Source organism: Thunnus maccoyii, chromosome 1 (genome assembly GCF_910596095.1).
Source record: "Thunnus maccoyii chromosome 1, fThuMac1.1, whole genome shotgun sequence".
NCBI lineage: Eukaryota > Metazoa > Chordata > Actinopteri > Scombriformes > Scombridae > Thunnus > Thunnus maccoyii.
The window spans coordinates 37,583,132-37,609,059 of record NC_056533.1 but is presented as its reverse complement, the minus strand read 5'-3'; the positions used below and the strand labels follow the sequence as shown (position 1 = coordinate 37,609,059).

At 39.9% G+C, this 25,928-nt stretch overlaps 1 protein-coding gene across 2 annotated transcripts in view; it reads left to right on the top strand.

The window, feature by feature from the left end:
• Positions 1 to 25,928, top strand: part of LOC121894790 (SH3 and multiple ankyrin repeat domains protein 2-like) — a 253,666-nt gene that overhangs the window by 64,332 nt on the left and 163,406 nt on the right. The window contains exons 3-6 of one of the 2 annotated variants that reach the window (XM_042407673.1): positions 10,673 to 10,900; positions 19,767 to 19,970; positions 21,618 to 21,689; positions 25,471 to 25,579. In XM_042407673.1, coding sequence (XP_042263607.1) covers positions 10,673 to 10,900; positions 19,767 to 19,970; positions 21,618 to 21,689; positions 25,471 to 25,579 — 613 coding nt within the window. Of the gene's footprint in view, positions 1 to 10,672; positions 10,901 to 17,088; positions 17,441 to 19,766; positions 19,971 to 21,617; positions 21,690 to 25,470; positions 25,580 to 25,928 lie in introns of those variants that run through there. The other variant, XM_042407742.1, reaches the window with a different exon arrangement.

Genomic DNA, 25,928 nt, shown 5'->3' with positions numbered 1-25,928 from the left:
AACACCATCACCCTCCTTCTCCCCCTCTCTGTTTTTTTTTTGTTTGTTTGTTTGTCTGTTTTGGAGACGGCCCACATCTAGTCCACTTCGTAGCAGGACCACTCTCAGATCCTTCTGGAGAGAGTCTATCCAGTGAGAAGAGGGGTGGAGGTCCCCCTGAGTGAACAATGTTTGAATATTAATAGATTTTTCAATGAGGGAGAAGGAGGTGATGTCATTTTAATAATTTTTGAATTGAACATTTTTAGTTTAAAGTTAAACAATTGACATGAAGTGAAACTAGACTTTTGGGGCTGTAATGGATCGAGGCTGAGTTTAATTGTCTGTCATGTGCAATTAGCAGAAGATTCACAACAAAGACACTTTCAGTAGCTCAACCAGCCGTAAGTGTAGCTCGGCGTTGGAGCAGATGTCTTCAGGCTATTAAAATGTCAAGAGTTTAGTCGACGTGTGAAGAAATTGGTGAAGGACCTGACCGAGTCACAGAGTGATTCTACACAGACAGTAATGGTTTTACAAAAGCTCAGTCTGTCAGACTGTGTTCCCAGTCACCTGAAGAAACAACGACACTCTCTGTTCATGTTTTTTTTTCCTCTGTATCGGTGTCACAAGTAACCTTTTCCTTCAGGCTCATTTACATAGTGTGTTTGGTTTGAATAACACAGGGATCACAGGTATTATGCCGCCGTCGCTAACGTGAGCGCGGTCGTCGTTAGTCTAGTTACAGTAATTTATTTCACCTCGGTGAGTCATTCACATTAGAGGAATTTATCATTACGAGGAAGTGCAGTTGAATTTGAATGAGTCTGTTTAATATTCTCCTGTGATGGAAGGCCGCCTGTCTTGTCTCTGTGTGAAGTAGTTTGTTTGGAGGCGAAAAGACTTTGAAAGCATCACTGAATCAATAAGCTGTGATAGAAAAAAGCAACACATGCACTCACACATATACACACACATACAAATCTTTTGTGCCGATGCTTTCCCTATTCACAGAGTGGTAATTGACGTTTCCTAAATGTCTTATTTGAATGAGCTGTTCTTTTTTATTCTTCTTTAACAAAACCACGTCTGAACCTCCAACTCCCACGACTCAACCCCTCTAAGAAACCAGAAAAATACAGTTTCTTCAAATTGTTAGTGGCTATAATTTAAGCTGAAGTGTTTTCTTCCCTTATGTTGCGCAAACTGAAATCAAACTCCAGGCACTTCAGTTTGTTTGTGTCTCCCTAGAAAACACAATCGGGTTGTGCTTGCAGGTGGGAAGCCGGTGAGGGATCACAGTCGGTCAGGGAGTCAAAACAGAGAGCAGGATCGATGAAGTATTATGGAAACTGTGCGTACTGTTTGTCTGCATCCATCTACAGGTCAACAGCAGAGCGAGCAGTGACAAAGCCTTCAGTGCACGGGCATTTAAGTAATCCGATTTCGAGGCAGCCTCGTTCCAGACTTCTGAATCGTTGCCAAATCTTTGATTTTTTTTTTTTTTTTTTTTTTAAGCATTCACGGCTGTATGTCACAAGCAACACATGGGATCCATTTATACAGGATGTTGCAAGTCAAAGTGGCTAAAAAGAACATGATGTCAGATTAAATAATGTTTATAAATGTTTATAGAATGTAAATTATAAACAGGAAGAAAAGCAGAGTTAAAAAAACTACACAATAATAGATAAAAATAACAATGTCTGTAAGATAGCAATTATTTTATTTTATTTTTATTAGATTTTAGTGTATAAAATGTGAAAAAAAACAATCTAAAACTTAAAGACTTTTAATTTACTGTCACATTTGGCAAAGAAAAGCAGGAAGTCGTCACATTAGAGAAGCTGAAACCAGAGAATATTTGGCCTTTTTGCTTGAAACAGTTTCCAATTAATTTTCTTTTGATTGATCAATCATCTTGGGTTCTGTCCAACAAATTAAAATCCAACTTCATTTCAGGTGTGAAGTTTCTAAAGCTTCCTCCACCCTTTAAACGCTGCACTGATGTCAGCCGCTGACCTAGCAGAGGACTGAGTGACTAACTTTGAATGGATACACATGCAGATTCCTGCTTGATTTTGTTCAAACAGCCGGTAAAACATAACTAATTGCAGCTTTAGTGTAACTTACTGCAATATATCGAGTGTATTTACTCTGTGCTAATGGCTACAGCACCAATTCAGTATGTTAACCTTACAGGTGCTCAACATACCTCTCTAACCTATATCTGTCACAGACATTTACAGAGCAGAGAACATTGCTATTTTTCTACCTCTTTCTCTCTCTCTCTCTCTCTCTCTCTCTCTCACAGTCTCTCACATGCACACTTATGCAAATCAAAGTAAATTACTGTGTTCATTACTGAACTCTGCAAACTCTCTTTGGTACCTAAAGACTTAGAAACTCTCCAAGAAATTCTTTTCATCTTTTCAATTACACCGCTGAATGAAGTGAAGGACTAATGTGGGAGAAAAATGAATCAAGGGATGACAAAAAAAATGGTCCGATTACAATGGACAGCTGTGTGTGTGTGTGTGTGTGTGTGTGTGTGTGTGTGTTAAAAGAGAGGTGGTGAAACAAAACAAAAGAACCAGTCACTCTCTCTCTCTCTCTCTTTGTCTCTCTCTCACACGTTCACACATTCACTTCTAGAGAAAGTGAAGGTACTTAAAGCCAGTGAGTGCATTTCAGCCACAGAGAAAGTTCCCTTGATTCGATGGTGCTGCACATTACAACCCTGATAGATGTCACAGCATGCTGCTGCAGAATCAGGTTAATGAGGATGATCTGTAGAAGTTTCTGGAATGGTGCAATCTGGTGAAAACTGTCAGTCAGTCAGCAATCTGAATGTCATCAGACCGCGGATCAACCCGAGCTGAGAGATTGCGTCAGATCTGTCGGTGCATGGGCAGCTTTTGCCTGAAAATCTTTTACAAAAAGCTAAAATCTGGTCGTTGCTCAAAAATCTTCTCTCTGAGCCACTAACAGCCTCATGTAGTTGTCAAGAAATCCTTTTCATTCATTTGAGGATAATTAAATCAATAAAATACCTCAGTGTGACAGAAAAATAAAACAAGCTCATGCTGTAAATATAACTCATGTTTCCAGTTATTAGATGTAACAGGCGTGCCTAAATGTTTTTAATTCTTAGTTCAAATAGAAATAAGTTGTGAACGTGACACAAATGGTCACAGTTTAGCGTTGCCGTCGAAAATGAATTGGCTGCGAATGAATTAGCATGCTAATCAGCTGATAATTATCACTTTGTGTGACAAGGAAGAATGATTCGCGTCTTTAATTGGCTTTTTTTTACCCGCTGGTGAAACGCAGCATTAGGATTCATGATGTAGATGGAACAGTAGCGGTTAAACCATGTGTGTGAGTGACTCTTTAATGTGTTTCCCCCGATAACGACACAGTGTTTGATATATTACTTGTGAATCAGTGCGCTTATGTGTGTGTGTTTGTGTTATTGACATGTAATGATTGTGTTGTACATTGAGACCAGTTTGGCAAACATTTCTGCCGTTTTACTAACCACAACCAGTCTGTGATCGGAAAACTCATCACACCTGTCGACCAATAATGGCAGCAAAGTGCCTTGAGCAGCTGCAACTGTTGTATTTATTTACTGTACAGCCAAACAAACTATGTGCTGAAGCAATCTTTTAATTAGAAAGTCAATAATTTCCATCATAATCTTATCAGCGCATCTGATCTGCAGGAAAGTCACGAGCAGTTTTCCACATGACAGCAGGCAGCGAAGAGGAGTTACCTTGATGTGTTGATGTGCAGTTTGTCGCCTGCAGCTCACTGTGACTGCTTCTTCTTGTTCCTTTATTATACATTTGTTTGCTTACTGCTGTTAAGCTTTGCTGTCCTTGTTTTAGCTGTATGTCTGTGTTTATCTTCCTGGACTTTGTTTTTGGATCTGTGTGTAAGCACTAGGGATGTGCAGAGATCCCGGTATTTGTATTTGTATCTGTATTTGTTGAGGCAGCAAAATTATTTGTATCTGTATTTGTATTGGAATAAAAGTGGACAGAGGCTTAAAAATCCAGTTTTTGTTTTTTAGAAAAAGTGTTAGAATAAGTGTTCATGAATAAACTACCTTATGAAGGAGGTCCCCACATCGAGTCTTGAACTGGAGTCTCCCAGATCATAGATGACTGCGCTGATTATTGAGCTAAAACTTTACTGATCACCCTCATTGCAGACAGACCTCTACCTATTTATACACCCATAACACAGAGACAGCACACCGTGTAACGTGTAGGGAGGAACTTCAAGGGTGATTCTTGCTTTGCACTTTTCATTTATTGCCTATTTTTTTACAACCTAACTTTGTGGAGAGGAGAAGGGGAACAACAGGTTATGGAGAGTCTCTTGGGAGCACTTTGCTTGTGTCAGTAGCTCAGCTTTATCTCTGGGGAACACCCCCAACAAATAATTTTTAAAATATTTGTATGAAGCAAATATTTGTATAAAACCCACTATTTGTGCTTTGCAGAATAATGTATTTATATTCGGGCACACCCCTAGTAAGCACATTGAGAGCAAATGGAAACCAGAGTCAAATTTCTTACATTTTATATCTCGTCGTTTGGCAGACGCTTTTATCTAAAACAACTTACAAATGAGGTGAGAAAATCAAGTGTTAGAGGACAGTGATTCAAAAGAGCCGTGGTACAAATTCTCAAGTAGCTGTCCAGGTACAAGTGCAATAACAGTATGAATACATGTACTTGACAAATAAAGCTGATTCTGATTGGGATTCATTACTCCCTTTTCAATATTTAAAACAGATCCACTCACAAAAATTGCCAAAAATGACTGTTGTCCTGTTTTGTAGATGAAGGTTTTTTTTTCCCTACAAATATGTTGTATTATCTGTGGCTGCTTCATAATAGATGCAACCATATTGTTCACCATGCAAATACATAATGTGAATAATGTGAAGTATTGGGGTTTCAAATCAGGCTATATTAAAGATGTTCACATCAAATGCTGAGACCAGAGAGATGAGCAGACAACCAACGGGAGTTTATTTCATTACACACGAACATACAGAGCTCAGAAAATCATCAATGCAGCTCTCCTTCAACTTCACACCTATTTATACCAAAAGTGGACATGACTTCCTGCCTGTGTTTTTGGCACTTTCGTAAGAAAAATGATCACTTGAACTTTGACCAATGGGAGTAGATGTATCTGCATCATTTGGACATTTCTAAATTTCTGCTGTGTGTGTGTGTGGTGTACTTTGCTCCCCCCTTTCCTAATATTTCCAGGTGTCTCCTGTTTTTCTGGTGGCCTAATGCTTTTTGGATGGGTCAATGACCGGCGAAGGTCAAGCCGATCTGGTAAAAGTTTCGTTTTCCTGAGATTGTAACCAGAACATTCGAAAACAACTCCTTTAAAGGAGATTGTTTTTGCCTATCCATTGGTGTTGTGCAACCCTTACTGTTTTGTGTATTACTATTCCACACGCTCATCATATTTTAGCTTCTACAGAAGCAGTTAGAAGTGTTTGGCTTACATAAAGTGACTGTCTTCCCAGGAAAAATGACAGTCATAATAGTCATAATAGCCCCAAAATGACATACATTCAAGTGACAGCACACTCTAGCAGCGAAGTCCACAAGGGGAGGAGGTCAGTATGGATGGATGATGGACGGTTCAGCGACAGACTGGATTATAACACGACAGATTGCTGTTTGTTCCCCATTTCCCATCACGTACAATAGTAATTATTGGCCACATAACACACATGACAACTGTTGAGCCCTTTCTGAATCTGATTCAGGGTCTGTTCCAGTCTGAGTCAGTCGGCGTTGACAGTCGACAGATAAAATCATACAGTGTGTGATATGTAAAGATTCTAATCTGAAGATCCAGTCGCTGCCAGTCGTTCTCCTAAAGATTTTTATAAACACGTTTGATGTTTTACGACTGACATCTGCGACCAATGACATCAACTGTGTGTCAGCGCTTGAGAGACGTACCGATAAATAGATAAAGAGGGAGGAAAATGGCGAGTTGAAAGCTCTGTGGTTCTGAGAGAGAACTGGACAAGTGAAATAAAGGAAAAGTTGATTGAGCTGTAAAGAGAATAAATGTCTCTACAAAGCCGACCAGAACCTGAGGTTAATACCCACACCTCTCCATCCAGGCTCTCACACAAACTCTGCACTTCTTTTTTCTTCTTTATTACCCTTTTCAGCCCAGACCCATGAATGGAGTAGTACAGGCATCTGGTTGCCTCCATGTTTGTTCTGGTATAAAAACACTTGATATCTGATATTGTTTTTGCAGGATTTTCGAGGTTTGTGCTCCTTCCTGACTGTCAAAGACTAAAAAAATTGGTGCCATTTGGTAGAAACAATCTTTATGTGTGATTGGTCCTGTCTTTGTAGGTTTCAACTGGTCTTTAAGTGTGTCACCGGTTAAAGTCAGCATCGTTATCAACTCACGCTCGCCTGGAGAAGGAGACGACACAGTTCAGAGAGATTTTAGGGAGAAAATCAAACTGAAACTGTAAAAGTTGAGGAGACAAAAAAAAATAAGTGGCATCTCCTCTTCATCCCCCCTTCACACCCAAACTGTCACCAGCAGGTTCAGTAGCTGTTAGTTTTGGATAAAGTCACATCACATTCTGGTGTTTTCATCCTCGCTAATCGAATTCATCTAAGCAGCAATCTTGCCAATGAATGACTTGTTCATTTCTAAATTTATGTGTATTTTATTTCAGTAAATTTGTATTTTTACAGCTTACACACTCATAAATACGCTCCACGTGACACTATGTAGTTCCTAGAGTGCGTTTATAACTGGCCACATGCTGATTGGAAAAGCACGGGAGAAAATTGTACATATTCCAGTATGAAAGCCTCAGCAGGAAGCCAAAATGAAATGTGTAAAAAGCTCCAATAAACCAGAAATAGCTTTAAAATCACTGTGAAAACTGACAATTTTCTAAATACTTTATGATAACAAGTCACCTGTTCAGTTTCCATCTTTTCTCACTTAATCTATTTTATCCTTTTTGGATACATTTTTAGGGGAAACAGTGAAAACAGGACAGTAAATCTGTAGAGCTGAAAGTAATCTGTGAAAAGAAATGTTTTCCATCGCACATCCCACTGAAAGCTGATGACCTCAGAAAACATTTTCATCAGCGGCGTCCAGGTATCTGGAACGATGCCCTGACACAATGACAAGTATCTCAGCTAATGGACATATATACACTGGGATGAGTGTCACAGATGCTGCTGGGGTGACACAAATAATCCAGTTTGGACCTTTTCAAATGGCCCTCATCTGTTCTCCTATTTCAAACTAAACACTTCAGTATTATCTTGCTGAAAATTGAGGAATGTAGAGGCTCTTCTTGTGCAGTGTTGAAAGGAGACGATCACATTGATGTTGTCGCAGCAGTTCTGTCAGAAATCCAAATATATCATAACCAGAGTGGCCAAATGTCAAACCAGGCCTCTGATATTAAGAGAAACGATCAAATGATGACATTTATTGGTCATCTAACCTTCTATACATTGGCTGCTTCCAGTTTGTGTTGCACAGAGACGCTCATGAGCTGTGGCTCAGGAGGTAGAGCAGGTCGTCCACTAATCGGAAGATCGGCGGTTCAATTCCCGGCTCCTCCAGTCCACATGCTGATGTGTCCTTGGGCAAGATACTTAACCCCAAATTGCTCCTGATGGCTGTACCATCAGTGTATGAATGGTTAGTTTCCTCTGATGGGCAGGTTGGGACCTTGCATGGTAGCCCCTGCACCCATTCAGCGTATGAATGTGTGTGAATGGCTGAATGTGATTTGTAGTGTAAAAGCGCTTTGAGTGGTTGGAAGACTAGAAAGGCGCTATACAAGTAGAGTCCATTTATCATTTTACGTTTGAATCCTTTTTAAGTTAAAGGCACAGTGAAATAGAAAAATCTAAATAAAAAAGTTCTTAACTTGTAAAGAGCTGCAACAAACAATTATTTTCTTTATTTAATTGATTCATTGTTTCAATGAAATGTTAGGAAATAGTTCAGAAACAGTGCGAAACCCAAAGCTATTCAGTTTACAATTATATAAAACAGAGAAAAGCTGCAAATCTGAAGCATGAGAAAAGGAATGTTTGGTATTTATGCTTGAAAAAAAGTTAATTTATCATCAAAATTGTTCCAAATCGCCTCATTCAGAACGATTTGTCGCTACAATTGGTAACAAATGCTGCTACATGTTTCCTGAACTCAACCAAAACTGACAATACTGACAGTGAAATGTTCAGTGTAGGCGTTCAACTAACGATTATTTTCTTGATTCGTCTGATTAATCTTTTAGTCAGTCTAATGTCAGAAAAAAGTGAAAAATGCCATCACAATTTCCCAAAACCAAGTTTTTGTTTTATTTGACCAAAACCCAAAAATATTCAGTTTATTTTCGTATATATGACAAACAAAGCATCAGATAGTCACATTTGACAGTAAAATGTGAAAAAAAAATGGCTAAAACAATTATTGAAATAGTTGCTGATATCTAACAAACGACTAATCAATGAAATGTTTCAGTTATAGCTCAATGTTTTTATCTGGTTTCTATTTACTTTTTAGCGACAGCTCTCTCATAGTGGCACACGTAGTAGAATTTAAAGCTCTGTGATTGCATGTTTCTCACCACAATGCTTCTCGAGAGTCGTGGTTGATTTCTCTCCTTTAGTTTTTATTACCTACAGGCTTTGAATTTTTATCAAAGAAACTATTGTTCATCTTTTGAACTGATGATTCAACCAGGACAGTTTCACATCCATCTAAAATTAGTAAGTACTTAAGTACTTAAGCTGTCAAACTTTTTACTTCACCTAAAATAACGCCTCACACTGCATTTTACTCCGTTTTCTTTGGAAATGTGTCACATTACAGAAGCTCAAACTGGCATTTCACTGTCACTTCATTAAAGTCTAACATCTGCAGCACACATAGTGATGTTGCTGTGGGATTAATGGATGATATTCACAGCATTTGAATTTTAAGGTAAAAATGATTATATATTCAGGTTTTTTTTCAATTCAATTTTATTTATATAGCACCAAATCACAAAAGAAGTTATCTCAGGGCATTTTTTGCATAAAGCGGGTTTAGACTGTACTCTTTAATTTACAGAGACCCAACATTCCCCCATGAAAAAGCACTTGGTGACAGCGGTAAGGAAAAACTCCTCTTTAATGGGAAGAAACCTCAAGCAGAACCGGACTCTAGGTGGGCGACCATATGCCCTGACCGGTTGGGTTGAGAGAGAAAGAAGGAGGGAAAGAGGAGACACAGAGAAGCACAGCAACAACAATAACAACAATAATAATAATAGAAATATGACCATGGCGACCATGGCGGCACGGGGTTTGCAACCACAACCCACAGAAGCTCGTGATCCATTAACAGGCGGTCCACGACCATGATCCATAGAAACCTGTGAGAAGAGAAAGCACAAAAACTCTGGAGAAGAAGCCAAGTTAGTAACATGCATTAATGGTACATGAATGCATACAGATGGAAAGGAGGAGGAGGAGAGAGGAGCTCAGTGCATCATGGGAAGTGCCATGATAGTCTAGGCCTATAGCAGCATTACTAGAGGCTAGCCCTAACTATATGCTTTATCAAAAAGGAAAGTTTTAAGCCTAATCTTAAACGTAGAGAGGGTGTCTGCCCCCCGGATTGAATCTGGAAGATGGTTCCACAGGAGAGGAGCCTGATAGCTGAAGGCTCTGCCTCCCATTCTACTTTTAAAGACTGTAGGAACCACCAGTAAGCCTGCATTCTGGGAGCGCAGTGTTCTAGTGGGATAATACGGTATTATGAGCTCTTTAAGATATGATGGTGCCTGACCATTAAGGGCTTTGTAAGTTAGGAGAAGGATTTTAAATTATATTCTGGATTTTACAGGAAGCTAAAATGGGAGAAATATGATCTCTTTTCCTAGTTGTTGTCAGTACATGTGCAGCTGCATTCAGGACCAGCTGGACCAGCTCTTTAGAGACTTGTTAGAGCAGCCTGATAATAAGGAATTGCAATAATCCAGCCTAGAAGTAACAAATGTGTGGACTAGTTTTTCTGCATCCTTTTGAGACAGGATGTTCCTGATTTTTGCAATATTACGTAGGTGAAAAAAAAATTGTTTTATGTGGGAGCTGATGGAGTTTTTATGTCTTAATTCTATCCAGGTCACTCATGAGAACAGGGCTGCAAGCGGTGACTGATGAGATGTTACGGGTTTCATTTTCTGATCCATAAATCATGTTGACGCCTCACTTTAATAGAGTACAGTCACTAATTCTGCTACATTTTTAGCTTCGGTCATGTGATACAGTATCTCGCAGGTGCAGTTTTCACCCTTTTACTCACATACAGTATAATCTTAATGAGGCAAAACCCTTTCGTGAAGACGTGCAGTCGCATTAACTCCTCTGGGAGTTCACTGCTGCTGCCTGTGCAGTCAGTGCAGGCTGCAAGCACAGAATGGATGAGGATAAACTAACAAACTAACAAGCACCGTCTTTTGAGGCTCTCTAAAGGGACAAAAGGTGTCTAATAGGAGCTTTGGGGATTCTCAGTTCTTTTAATAACAACTTTCTGTAATGAAACGTTTGAGTTTGTGAGAGTCTGACCCTTTCTCCCTCCTCGTGTGTCACAGCTGAATCCGCCGGGCCTGCTGAGTATGCCCCGGAGCCCCACCTCCAGCGAGGATGAGATGGCCCAGAGCTTTTCTGACTACTCCGACGACTGCACCTCCGACAGCTCCCGAGAAGAAACCATCTACGAGACCATAAGGGCTACCGCCGAGCCATCGCAGAACCGCATGGACGACATTCAGACCAACTCGCTGGTCGTCCGTGTCGTCATCCCCGACCTGCAGCAGACGGTGAGCATCTGCGAAGGATGGCGGTGATGTAACATGTGCTTCACTGTGTGGGAGTCAGTATGAAATATGAACCAGATTTGTTTTTCAGTATTAATATCTGAATATTGATTATCTGACCTTCTTGTTGAGATCAACAGGATAATAAATAACGGTGTGTTTGACACCTTATAGCCTGTTATTTTACAGTCTGAGGGCTTTTTTTGGAAGCAGATACACAGGAAACACAAGTACAACACAGTATTGTTGATGAATAGAAGCTGCAGGAAAAGCTCTCATGCTGCAGGGTCCTCTGTGGCATTTCAGCTGTGGGTTATAATCAGTGTCAGCATCCATTAAACTAACAGGTATATATTTTAAAAAATGACCATAAAGTGGAAAGTGAGAGGAAAAAAACAAGCGTATTCCCAGACGCTAAAGGTCTCTACAGTTTGCTCTACGTCACTGCTCTCTGCTCAAGTTCACCTTTATCTCACAATTATTTTTTACTGTTCTTACATGTATTTATTAGTATTTCCAAACTAAGTCTTCCAGAGACAGATTTTTACACTTTATTTATTGTTTAAACTCACAGATCACTGAGGTCATAACACATTTGCATGCAGGAAAGATGCTATCGATGATTTCAATTTAGGTTTTATTTCAGTTTAATCTTAAATAGGGCTGCAACTAACGATTACTTTCATTATCAATTAATCTGCTGATTATTGTCTGGATTTGTTGTTGTTTTTGTTATAATTTCTTAGAGCTCATTGTGACAACTTCAAATGTGTTGTTTTGTCTGATCAACAGTAAAAACAACCAAACATACTCAGTTTTTCTATCATGTATAGACAGAAAAACCTTTAAATTCTAACATTTGAGAAGCTGCAACCAGCAAATATTTAGCATTCTTGCTTAAAAAATGACTAAAACAGTTATTCAATCATCAAAATATTTGCCAATTAATTTTCTGTCAATTGACTAATGACTTAATTGACTAATCATTGCAGCTCTAATCTGGAAGGTTTTGCCTGGTATTACGATAACCTTCCTTTTAAGTTGCAGCAAATCCTTATCGCTTCCATTCATGTATAAATAACATGGCAAGATTTACTTTTGAAGTAAATGAATGCTTTCAGGGGAAGCGTGCATTTTAATTATCTGCCTTTTAAACCTGTGAGAGGCTGCCTGTGGATTTTTAAACAGGCTTCTTACAGTAATCACTCGCTCAGTTCTGTTTTGACGTAAAGCCTCAGACTTAAAGGGGCTCTGACCAACAGGATTCACGCAGCGTCTCTTCTTCTGATAACATGCAGCGGTGTGTGAATGTTGAGTGGGCGACATGTAGGGGTTGATATATAGACGTGGCGTAGGAGTGGTGGGTGGAGTGGAGGAGTGACTTCTCCAGGAAAAAGTCTGACTATAAATAAATGTGGAGTTGACAAAATGAATTTTCAGATTTTGCTAATTAATGAGGACAAGGACACATGAGCAATATGAGATGGGCCCCACTCTATTGATCAGTCAGGTATATTACAACTAAGCACTACCCTTCATAACATTAAAGCTGGCTGTGTACTGTAATATCATTTTATGACAGATAGGATAATAAACATGTGGAAGCCCAGAGGAAAAAGCAAATGACTCATGAAATGTGTTTTAATTGTCCTCCCATTTTCAATTCATATGTAAATGAAGGGCAGGTAGATGAATAGCAGAAAGTAAGTGATGCATAATGAATATTATTATTAGAAAAACTTCAGCTTCACCATGATTTCTATTTTGTTTGCCCACAGATTATGAAACACAGTGTGTGAATGAAAAAAATGTTAATTTTAAAGGACCAGTGTGTAGGATTTAGTGGCATCTAGCTAGCTAACTTTGCTAACTTTGCCATTTAGTGGTTGGCAGGTAGCATACAATGAGTTTATCAAAGCTTCTTTTTTAAAAACAGGCTGCTGTCTGTTGCTGGAAACAAGAATGATGAGACTGAATCAAACAGTAAATGTACCGCAAAGCCAGAACTGTGAGCTAAAAGAAGCCAAAAAGCTCTGTAGAGCTGCAAGGCAGCTAGTAATTCTCTTCGAGTTTGTTGCTGTGAGTGACTCCTTTCATGTTACAAGTGCCTTTAATGGATACTTTTATAATAACAACGTATCAAATGTCAGTGTGTAATGTGTTGGTTGTGGCTCGTATCGATGAACCTACAGAGAATTATCAGTGACTCTGCAGCTCCTCTCGGCTTTACGGAGCTTTATAGTGAGTTTCAGCTCATTGTTTAGCTGCAACTTTACTGTTTTGCTTCACTCTCAGCGCTGTCATAGCGTCGCTGTCTGAGAAGAGGCTGTAAAAAGTCACTGTACACTACCTGCTCAGCACCAAACGGCAAACAGACACAGTTAGCTGTAGACTAGCTGGTGAACATAGTGGAGCATTTAGCAGCTAAAGAGCCAGATATTTCCCTCAGGAGTTGGTGGAGACCAAAAACAGAGCTAAAAGAGAGTGAATATTGGACTTATATTCACCAGGTGGACAGAAACACGACTCCACATGAATGATAATGTTGCTCCGTAACTGCTGGATGTGGAAATAAGCAACTGTTTGCTAACAAGTTCAACATATCAACTGAAAAGCTGATGATATGTCAGTGTTGTGTTCACTACTTGTTTCTGATAAAAAACTAGTTAATGGTTAATACAAGTTCAATGTTAGAATACAAAATTTTGAATGTTTTTATCAATTTTTTTATTACAATTGTGTAAAATGAGCAGAGACTCTGAAATGCAAACAAGGTTTCCATCAACCGTCTCTCTCATTCTATAATAAACAGTTTTGTAGTTCATTGATTTCTGGACTCAGTTTTAGTCTGTTTATAGTCCGTCGGTGCAGTGATTCAACTGACAAAGTGAGAGAATGATACTGCACTCATTTCATACATTTTCATGAGCCTCACTGAGCTAACAATGGACTAAAATAAACAACAAGCGTGCTAGAAAACAACGTGCGGGTCAACTAAATGCTAAATTACATTTAATATCAACACTCCTACTTTATTCTATCTGTTTTAAACTCTGACATCTAATTTGTCAAGTCTGAAATGTATTTATAGATAACAGCACAGCTTTTACAGAGGAATCTATTCTGTTTTATATGTTTTATTAATCCTAACAGTGGCTATTACTAACGTTTCATTTACATAGCAGCCCTTCACGTTCATTAGCCGCACACTGCAGCTGTTAATGAAGCCCCCTGTGTGCTACTGTACATATACAGTATAGGAGCACAATATGGTGTATTGTCTCCATTGAGTAACTAACTACTGCAGCTCCTATGGGCTGTATATATACTGCAGCTGTGTGCTGCATTCCCATTGATCGTATAGCGCATGTACTGTAGCTGTCAATGGATATCTGTCATTCCCAGAGATAAAGGTTTATCATCAAAGACCAGCGGTGCCTAACTGTGACTCCCTGTGGTTGAACAGCTGGAGATGCTGCCAGAGTCTGTACAGTAGTTTCACCTCGGGTCTAATGCAGCTCTGTGCTGAAGCTCTTTGTTTGATGTGTGTGTGTGTGTGTGTGTGTGTCCATGGGGGCCGAGAACTGTTCCAGATAGCTTTACACTGGATGTCCATGACAGTGCAGTAGGTTAGAGTGTTTCTGCATCATTTGCTGGCAGAACAAAATAGGACAGAAGAAGAAAGGGAGGGAAGCAGGAAGTTGGCATGAACCTTCAGCAGCCACCTGATGCCCCCTCTCTGTCCTGAGTTTCCCTCCTTCATTCTGACTCGCCGTCTCATTTCGTCCATTTCTGAATTTCTTTTATACGGCGCATCTTTTCACTCGTGTGGTGAAAGTCCGTCCCACGGAGGCGAACACAAGGAATGTAACACACAGCTATCAGGAGCTGCTTCAGAGCACTCTGTAGGCTCTTTGAAAAAGTCCTTTATAACTTCCTTAATAGCAAATCTCAACAGAATAAAGGAATGATGTGTGTGTGTGTGTGTGTGTGTGTGTGTGTGTGTGTGTGTGTGTGTGTGTGTGTGTGTGTGTGATCCATTGGGGATAGGTCCTCCAGGTACAGTGTTGTCCCAGAGATGAACTCATGACCCTTTGATGTAATTAGCTCTGTGGTTACAACTCCAGCATAGAATGTGTGTGTGTGTGTGTGTGTGTGTGTGTGTGTGTGTGTTCACATGTGCACTAAGCTCTCTCACATGTATGCACTAATGCTCCTGATTTCACATTCATCACTGAGCACTCAGCGGTGCCATTTGATCACATGATTGAGTCACTCGGTGCACTTTGGAAATCAGACTCAGCTGAATAATTCAAGAGCGCAGCGACGCGCGGCGCGTGTACGTGAACGCGGCTCAGCTGATCTACAGAATACTGAAGGGTACAAAAAATATGTAGTTGCAGTCAGAACATGTGAAATATTAAACAGGAATCATAACTTGCTAGCAGTTTTGCCTCCTTTTTATATGACGTGATGCACTTTCACTTTATTGCCAAGTGTTAGAAAAGAAGATGGATAACAGCCTTGTGTTGGTGCACCAAGGATGCAGCTGGAGCCGGAAGGCGATTAGCATAGCTTAGCATAGCTTAGCATAAGGCTGCGTGAAAAAACTTATTTGAATGGCGGTGCGTAGATGCAGCGGGGGGTGGGCCGATCACAAACATGCATGCACACATTCCTGGTGGATTACTTTGAAACATGAACGCTGTGTTTCTGCTGTTTACCTCGAGATTGTTGCGATGAAAGATGAAATAGTTGCTGCAGTGTTAACTTTCAGAGTTGTAAAATTCTGTCTTTGTCTATTACAAACTGCTGTGTGATGTTTTGTCATCTGATAAACCTTGAAATGCATTAATCTGTAGCTCCAACTGGTTTTCCTGGATTGTATTTTATTGTCTCAGCAGTACCTTGAACAACACCCACCAACGCAGCCTCTTGCTTTGTTTTAACACGGTGCTATTTTTACTCTGAATGCAGCCTTAAGACAAAAGAAACAGCTAACCTGGCTCTGTCCAAAGTTCAAAAACATACCGACCAACACTTATTAATATGTATCTTGTATGTTTAATCTGTACACAAAAATAAATGTAAAAGCATGCTAGGCTGTGTTTCATAGAAATAGTTGCACTACGTAACCACAACTTGTCATTTTTACATATCTCTTTGCGGTCTGCGGTCCTCTCTTCCACACAAACCAACATTACTAAATACATCTTGGGCTGTGAGAAAACAAAACACAGAAAAGATCCAGGCAGAGACTTTTTTTCTTCCCTGCATGCTTCTCTGTGTCTTCCACAATCTTCAAATTATCTTTCTCCAAATAAGCTTTTATTCTGACTTTATTTCATCCATCTCCCCTCTCATTTCATGCCAGTGCGAGGCTCTTACATCCAGATGGAGGCACCATCTTTTCTGAGCAGATTTTGCTTAATGATTCAAAGATTGGACACAATGGCAGACTTGAGGTTAAATAAGACAAGCTACTTTTCCAGAGACTTCCTTTGAAGGCTTGGACCACGATTTTAGGGTTTGTGAACATGGCAAAGCTGCTACTGTTTATCACAGTTTCTACGGTTGCCGTGGTAATATGCCGAGCTGCAGCCTCATTGTGTCAGACGGCGGCAGCGAATAGCAGTGTGTGTTTATAAGACTGACAGCTGCTGTGACATTCACACCGGAAACCATGATGGTGGCGGCCACTATGTATTTTCTCACAACTGCAGCCATTCTGACTACAGGTCATGCTAACGGTGTGCTTGTCACCTCCATCGTGGGGCATCATCTGGTTAGCTGGGAAGTTGTCCCAGAAGTAGATCCCCATGCAGTTATCAGCAGACAGAAACAACACAACTACACAATATATGGTAACAGATAATAGATAATAAAGCTTTAAAATCTCTGAGAGGAATGTAAGACTCAAGTTTGAAGGCAGTTTGCAGTTTATTCCATTTAAAAGGTGCCTGAAACCAGTTCTACCAACATGAGGGATATCTGAGGTGAAGAAGTTGCTGGATTGTGTACTGTAGCTATTAGATTTAACTGAGAGAAGAGATGTGAGGTAGTTTGGAAGCTTTATAGATGAATGTCACAAACCGGGCCGCACGGTCATGACAAAGAAGGGAGACGCACACAACAAAGCCAATTAATAACCAATTTATTTAAAAAAAGAAGAAAGTAACCTAAGAGAAAAATCCAACCTAACAATGTTAGGTCAGTGAGATCAGTAGTGTCGGTGAGTGCATGAGTGGAACAGTGTATGCATGTAGTGTTGTATGGTGCAAAAAAAAACAGGGAGGAGAGCACACCAGCAACTGCACTCCAAAGGGTTTTTGAAGAGGCACTGGCACCCAGAGCCGCAGGTGTTGCCAGTGTTCCTGATGATGCTGCCACACCCACCTCCAGTACCTGCAGAAACAACAGAGAGCAGCCACACAAATTGAAGCCACAGGCAGACTGGGCAGAGAGGGTCGTAACGTGAGATGTTTTTTTCTTCTTGTCTGTAAGGAAGTCCAATCAACCTTGTGATACAGAGAACAATGATGAGTACGAAACGTATCATTTGTGATGAAACGTATTGCTCTATGATACACAGGGTTTAACAATACAGAATATTTCCACAGTCAAGGACAGACATGAAGGTTGACCACACAATAGTTTTACAGTTGGAGGAAGACAGACAAGCTTTGATTCTGTATGAGAGGCCGAGTTTGATTTTGAATTTCTGAGTCAAATGTTGAATATGAATCTTGAATGATTGAGTCTGCTGTCAAGCCAAATTCTTAAGTATTTGTATGACTCAGCGAGAGTAATACGGGTGTCATTTAAAGTTTTAATGGCAGGATAGTTAGAGTCACTGGTGAAGGTGGAGGATACCGTGTACTTGGTCTTTTCTGCTAATCGGCTAACTAGCAGACTAGAGTAGACTACACATATCTGTTTTTATTGAACTACACCTTCCAGGCTAAGAAGCTAAGTGTTTTAGCATCTGTCATTGACTTACATGAAACGGTTAGCATTAGCATTGCCATGCTACACTTTTGAGCTACTTATCCACTCAGTGATTAATACAGATTTGGATGATGTACCCAAGTCTGCTAGTTAGCCTAACACAGTAACTTTCAAACCATATCAGGCTAATTCGAATTTTCATTCAAGCTAAAAGCAAAGAAAAGTGCAGTGCATTGTTTTCTCATGGGGGAGATGAGAGTAAGTGTTGTGAAGTTCGCTTGGCCGGATAGCCACGTCAATCATCTTTCTCCTAAATATGATTGGGCAGGTATTTATTACGTAATAAATTCCCTAGTTTAGCCCCGTCTAACTGCAACCCAGTAACAAGGGAAGAGAGAGAAACTTTCTAAAGAATTACATAGACTATGTAAAAGGCTATGTTCTTATACTTTTTAGGTGTTTACTATATGCACATTAGATCCCAAATTACATGATTAATAGCCAATCATGGATTTGCCTTTCCAGGGGCTTTAAGACTAGTCTGTGTCTGTGAGTGATAATTGGAAAGCATCAAATGCAGACTGAAGACATTTTCAATTCAAAATAAGACCAAAAGTTTTTTTTAATCCTCTAAACCATAAACTGCTTCAGTAGAGAAACAGAGTTTAACCACTGAAGAAGAGCTGACTTGCAATTATTTTTATTAATTCTTTGTTGATTGTGGTTTTCTAATTATGAATATTTTTTGTTCTCAGGCCTCTAAAACAATATCACAGCCTCATTAAATAAAGTTTAAATCAGATTTAATTCTACGGCTTCGTGACTATCATCACTATCACTTAAGTTAAGTTGGAGATAAAAGAATATTTCTATTTCTGTGATGATGGTCAAAGAGCAACAAGAGCTCTCACACAGGTACCATTACCGCTGCCTCCACTTGAAAAACACTGATTTTCACTTCCCCTGAAACTTTAAACACATCGTTTAAGTTGAACTCATGTCAAGGGCCGAAGAGGCAGCAATAATGGAAGTTGATGGAAATTTGCCGATGTAATAAAGCAGCAGAAGAAAAAGAGAAGGCCATATCAGTCCGCACAGCCCTGCCAGATGCCAGACATCTGTTTCTGTATACCTTCAACCCTTCATCTCTCCATCCTCTTCTCTCCTCTTCTGTGCCCACTCCACGCCAGGCGGGAGGATTACGGTTAGGCAGAGTTCACAGACATCCCTCATCCCTTCAGCCTTTATCACAGACGCAGGGGCCGCTATCGCCAGCTGAGCAGCACATCCAGCTGTAAACAGTCACAGACACTTCCTGAATGCCACGGCACAGCGCCCATAATCCTCTCTGATTCAGATGAGGCCAGAAATTCTGCATTGTGTTTTTTTTTTTTTACTACAGGGAAGCTGGAACTAGGAAAACCAGGGGCAGCAGGGTCATGTCAATTACAATCTCAACAAGCGAAATGGCCCTGTTTAGCATACAGAGTAGCATTGTTCAAAACAATAAAACAATAAAAAAAAAAAGCTTGGCAGCACCATGTGGCACATATAGTTTATTTGTAGTAACTGGGACAGGGTTTGTCTTATTAAAGCGCCAATTTAGATGTGTCTGAACTATTTTGATTGGGCACCATTGTCTCTGTGATTCTATTCAAATCCCTCTCATCAGTCTTGTATCCCAACCTATTTGCATCTGTCAGTCAAAAGTTGGAAGTCCGACTGAAACGTCTGTCACAAGTCGATAACATTACATTGTTTTGTTTCTTATTTCAAAGATGAATATTTCATTTGTGTTGATTGCTGTGACTGCCAACCAACACTCCAGTCATCACTTTCTAATCAATTTGGTTTGTTTTTTTTTCCTCCTCTCCTCTCTGACACACTTTCACTCTCTCCTCCGCTCCTCTAACCCGACCAGAAATGCATGCGTTTCAACCCGGATGCGACCGTTTGGGTTGCCAAGCAGCGGATCCTCTGTACGCTTAATCAGAGCCTGAAGGACGTGCTCAACTACGGGCTTTTCCAGCCCGCCAGCAACGGGAGGGACGGCAAGTTCCTGGATGAAGAACGCATCCTTCGAGAGTATCCCCAGCCAATCAGCAAGGGTGTCCCATGTTTGGAGGTATAACGCTGGCCATTGAGATTATTATTTAAATTAAAATTAATGGAATTTATTGACCATTTAATATTTGTTGATACATAAATTAGGAATATATCTATTTAATCAATTCAACCTAGTAAATAAATTAAACAACAATGAAATAATGAAATAAAGTCATTATTATTGTTATTATTAATCTATAAATCCTGCTGTCTCTCATACGTTGGCTCAATTACACTGATCAACTTCGCGTATTGGCACCACATACTGTATGTTGCCTGGAAAAAGCAGGTAATAATGTTTTCCTCTGTAACGAGGCTGTTTTAGTGGCCTTCTGCTGGTTCTAGGGGGATGAGTCTAATTACTGGTGTTTGAGACTGTAGAGCTTTCACTATGATTGATTTATTGGATCATGCTGTAATGCAGCAGGTGATAAACTAAGTTTGTGGTTCGGCTGTCAAATGCATTTCATTGTCTTAATCAATGGATGGAGTTTGCTCACTTTGAGACAGAAGTTTATAGACTGAAACTACTATTTATAATTTGACACAAAAGATATTGTCATGAGGTTCACTATGCTGAGGTTTCTGTTAAAAGACTGAGCAACTCCATCCAAGGATGAAGGTTATAAAATATGGCTGAAAGCTTCAGAAACACCAATTAAGTGGATCCTGTGATGCATTTGAGACATTTTGATATGTCCAATCTTTGTTGGCACAGAATTTTGGTTAACAGAATACATCTGAATACATAACTGTTCCCTGTTTAATTGATGTATTAAGTAGCCAAAGTATCACCCAAGTAACACCCTCTTTTATCCACAACAACAGTCCTTCAGGTTTTCAGGTTGTTGTGACTGTTGAGCTGTTGCTTCCTGTGCAGACATGTGAAGTTTATTCTGAAGGAGCGCTCGTCTCGCCCATCTGTCAACCTTCTGATACCAAAACAGTAGCATGAAGAGTGTTAGCTAACTTAACCGACCCGACTGAGGCTACTTTTGGAAGTGGGCTGTGCTCCTTAATTGACCTTAAATTATGCCATATAATTGGTTATTAACAGCTTCATTTATACGATGTGATTGGCTGTTAGTTAGTTCCTATTAACAGTATATTGAAGTTTCTTATCTTCTTATCAAGTTATGTTTCTATCTCGATAGGTATGATATTGTTTAGATCTCGGAGCCTCACTGTACATAGTCACTGTTCAACTGGGAACAGTATATTCAGGAAAAGGAAAGACCAGTCAAAGTAAATCCTAACTAAAATTATCCTTCTAAACTTAAAAATATTGGCAAAATATTAAAAAAAAAAGCCAATTGAATCACTTTTCTGTATTAAACATGCTCACACTAACACAGTAGTCCTCAGAGAAAAGACCGTTCACGCCGCCTGCCAGTAAAGATATCATGAAAGTAATTAAATGTGCCATCAATAAAGAGGACACATCTTAAGCTTGATCCCCTAGTGATCCTCTTTCTGGAGGAACAATTGCTTTCAAGACCTAGCCAGAGGTGTAAAAGTAAACACCTCACCATCGAGTTTTGAGGGAAAGGTTATCAGTTCCCAGACGTATACTGTTATTGGAACAGAGCTTTAATAAATGCCTTGTTGGACCTTGTTGATTTGTGGTGGATTTTCTTTTTGTAGTAATTTCTTTTTCTCTCTACAGTTCCGCTACAAGAGCCGAGTCTACCGGCAACCCAATGTGGACGAGAAACAGATCGCCAAACTTCATACAAAGGTAACAATTTTACCATTTAGGAGATATAACACAAAATAATAACAGTATGTGTACATGTAAGCGGCTCCCAAACAGGAACCGGTTATGCAAATTCAGCAATCATCACCTAGACGTGTTTATTCCAAATTAATTTTGTCACTCAAACAGACAGCGTGCATCATTTCTTGTGTGTACATCAAATTAATCTGGCATATTTAGGAGCTTTTACACAGTGAATGGATGGAAAAAAATACTGCCAGAGAGGGAAAAACATATTGAAAAGAATCAATAAACTGGAAGAGTAAAGCACATTGGTTGCTGAGCGCCAGAGGATTTTCTTACTGGAAAGACCCACCTGACACTGTGATTGTTTAGAAGAGAGCGGGTAAAGGCAGCTGAATCACCCTTTTGTTGTCGGTCAGCTGTAAACTCTTGCCTTTCCTTCTCCTCTCTCTGTTTTTTGAAATAGCAGGAAACATTGCCAGCTAGGACAAAAAAACTAGGGGAGCTAGCATGAGCAGCTGAACAGACAAAGAAAGAAATTCAAGAAAAAGATGTCACAGTACCGCCCACCTCAGTCTGACTGTCGACTGGCCTCCAGGAAGTGCGGCGTGAAAACACCACATTAATGCCCGCTTCTCACAAAAAGGTGTTGCCAAAATAAAAAGTATTAAATAAAAAAAAAAAGGGAGAGCTCTCACAGATTGCATTATCCATTTAGCAGCTTCACTGTTTGATTGAGAGAAGAGTGTTTATGTGTTTGGTTTGGCAGCTTGATGTGACAGGGGAAGGGTTGAGAGAAGACACTCCAAGCAAGCGTACGTTGTCGCTTTCCTGTCAAGTTGGGCTTATTTTCAGTCTTTCTCTTCCTCTTTGATAGTCGAGGAAAACCGGCGACTTTGGATGCTGCTCAGGAAGACTCTCTTCTTTCCTGGCAAACCCCTTCCTCCCTCGTTTCATCTCTGTCCCTCCCACATGAGTCAAAGTAAATTTATACAGTAAATTGAAGATTTTTTAGCCTTTTTCATCATTGTGTAAGGCTTTCTCTGGGCTGCTGTCCCATAGCTACTGTAATCCTGTAGTGCAGCCAAAGCTTAAGTGTCTCTGGCAGCTCTCTGTTACCGGCGCGCTAGGAAACTGTCTGACAGCTGCTCTAATTCTACATCCGAATGCAGGAATGAGCAGGACAAGGAGAAGGGAAGCAACTAGAAAAGGAAGGAAAAAATGAAAAAAGGCCCAGAAGAAAAACAGATTTTTATAAATGTGGAGCAAAGAGATGCACACGCAAACATGTTTACACTCTTTTACAAAAGTCATTAGTCAGAAAATGGGGATTTTCTATTTTATCTTGTTATTTCTAATATGGAGCTGTTTCTTCCTCGATTTTTTTTGGCGTGATCCAACTTTTCGGAGCTAATCCTGTTTGCCAGTGCCGTCTGGTGCTCTGTGGTTGGCTGAAGCTCACACTGAGACAGCCAATCAACCGTCAGCCTCCCAACCTGTTCCAGCAAAGACTGACAGAGAGAGAGAGAGAGAGAGAGAGAGAGAGAGAGAGGGCACCATCCTCCAGACTCTGATTCACCAGGCCCGCAGACACACACACACACACACACACACACATACACACACACGGGACGTATCAGCTACATTTAATAAAACATTGCATGAAAACACAGGGCCATGTGCGTGAACCCCTGACATTTACAGATATTGAACTGGCGGTGACTCATCATGGTTGATAAACACCGGTACTCCATATCTGTGGTCAGACTTTCTTTGGTTATTTCAGTCCAAATTATTTTTGATCTCAATAGGCTGTCACTATCATTATCACGGTATGTTTTCCAGGTATGCTCAGAATTTAGCCATGAAACTAGCACTTAGTGAACCAGTGAAAATATTGAATTTTAAACTAATAAAATCTAATGTTAATGTGGGTGTTGGTGACATTGATAGTAGGGATGTGCAGAGGGCCCAGTATTTGTATTTGTATTTGTTTAGGCAGCAAAATTATTTGTATTTGTATTCGAATAAAAGTGGAAAGAGGCTTAAAAATCCTGTTTTTGTTTTTATTATTTTTTAATTTTAGAAAATTAAAGTGTTACAATAAGTGCTCATGAAGCGTGTGTCAGTAGCTCAGCTTTATGTCTGGGGAACACCCCCAACTCCGGGAGTGATGTCCAAATTAGGAAATGTGCGTCATGTAGCAGGTGGATGTGACTCCCCTCATGAAGACCTGCTGATAGATGTAACAGCGGAGCAGAGGAGAGACACTGAGCTAGCGATGTAACCGACCTGTGCGCTGGTTTATTTTTCTTCCCGAAAACAAATAATCTTTAAAATATTTATATGAAACAAATATTCGTAAAAACCCCCACTATTTGTGCTTTGCCGAATACCGTATTTCTATGCGGGCACACCCCTAATTGATAGGACTGTTTTCTGTGAGTATGCCAACTGCCAAAACAAACGTAAAACGTGTTTACACAGAGTCACAAACTAGTCAACATAGAAGCTGCTGACAGTTGCTTCCGAACAGTTAACGTAAAGTTTCTCATGTTGGTTGAAGAAATATGCAGATTCAAGAGTTGCTATTTCTGTAAATCCACTTAGAGGAGCTAATTTGGTTTTAGTTTGTGAAAGTAAAAATCCCATTCATCTCCCCCCCCATAGTTTTCAATTCATTACCACTCTGATGTCTGATTCATGGCTCTGACTGGCTTTTTCTCCATAGCAACTGTGGCAGAGGCTCATGGGTATTGTAGTATGATTAGCCTTCTGCCAAAATCACAGGCAAAACAAAAAAAATGAAATGGGAATACAGAATGGGGGGAAAACACTTCCAGAACCAGAAGCTCTCCCACTTTGCAACTCTATACATAAATTATGGCTCTGACAATAAAGTTCTCGTTGTTAATCCTGCTTACAAAGCTCTGATTGGTTTGATTGTTTTTCTAAATAGATAGCGATCAATTAGCACAGTACTAGACTGATTTGAATAGCTGAAAAAAAAGATTTGGGTCAAGATTCAGGAGTCTGGAACCAGGCAACTGATTGATTATTAAAGGCAATAGAGATGGATGTCCTGAGCTGATCCATTTTCAATACTTTGTTTTTTGCAAGTATTTTGCATATTTTCTGTCATAAATGCCCTGAATGAGTACTGTGAAGCTGTATAAGGTGAGGAAAAAAATGAAAAATAAATACCATGTTCTACTGTGTATTGGCTTATACTTAAAATCTTCATGCGACAAAACAACGTGATGAGGACATCCCTACCTTTTAGTCTTACTCCCACCCATGTCCCTGCTTTTCTTCTTAATCTATTATTTTATTGCTACCCATTGTCTTGATCTTCTTCTTCCTCTATCTCATTCTTCTCTCCTCATTTTCTCCTCTCCTTCGGGGAGCTGCTCTGTTATCTATTTTTATCATGCGGCCTGGAAAGAAAGCAGACAGGAGAACAGTACAGAACAGAAAGAAGCAGCCATTCCACTCTTTACAGTCGCCACACTCTGGATCCTGTCATCTCCCCTCCTGTGCTTCCTGCTTTCAGTAGCCTTTTTATTCTAGCCTTATATTCCTCCATCGATAACAGCGAGTCTCCTTCTGTTTCCTAAACGCGTCCACTTTTCACCCTCAGTTATGTTTGACCCACTGCACCTCTCTCTATCACAACTTCTATTTCAGTCTTTTTTTTACAGCTCTGAACCTCTCTCTCTCTCTTTTTTCTCTCTCACACCCACCACCATTTGTTCTGTCTTCTCACTGTAATAGCTTTTTCTCTTCTGTGGATGTGCAGGCCAATCTGAGGAAGTTCATGGACCTCATCCAGCATAATCAGGTGGACAAAGTGTCTAAGTTGTTGGAGAGAGGCTTCGATCCCAACTACCATGACAGCGAGACTGGTGGTAAGGCTGCATACAAGCACCAACACTTATAGGATTTGTTGACAATAAATAAAATATAGAAAATCACCAGCCAAATAAAAAAGAAATGAGCTCCAAAAAATAAAAAAGTACTTTATTTAAATGGGAGGTTGTATTTGTGTGCATGCTCTTCCTAGACTGTGTCCAAACATGTAGAGTATCTAGATTCATAGGTGAGTAACACAAAATTGGAACAAAGAAGAAGTGTAGAAAGCAGCAATTCATCAATTTCTCCAGAGTCCCGGTCCCCAGTATGACCATCAATAATCCCAATTTAAACCAAGTGGCTGGTCCAGCAAAGGTCTTTCGTCATTCTGAAGATGATACTCTC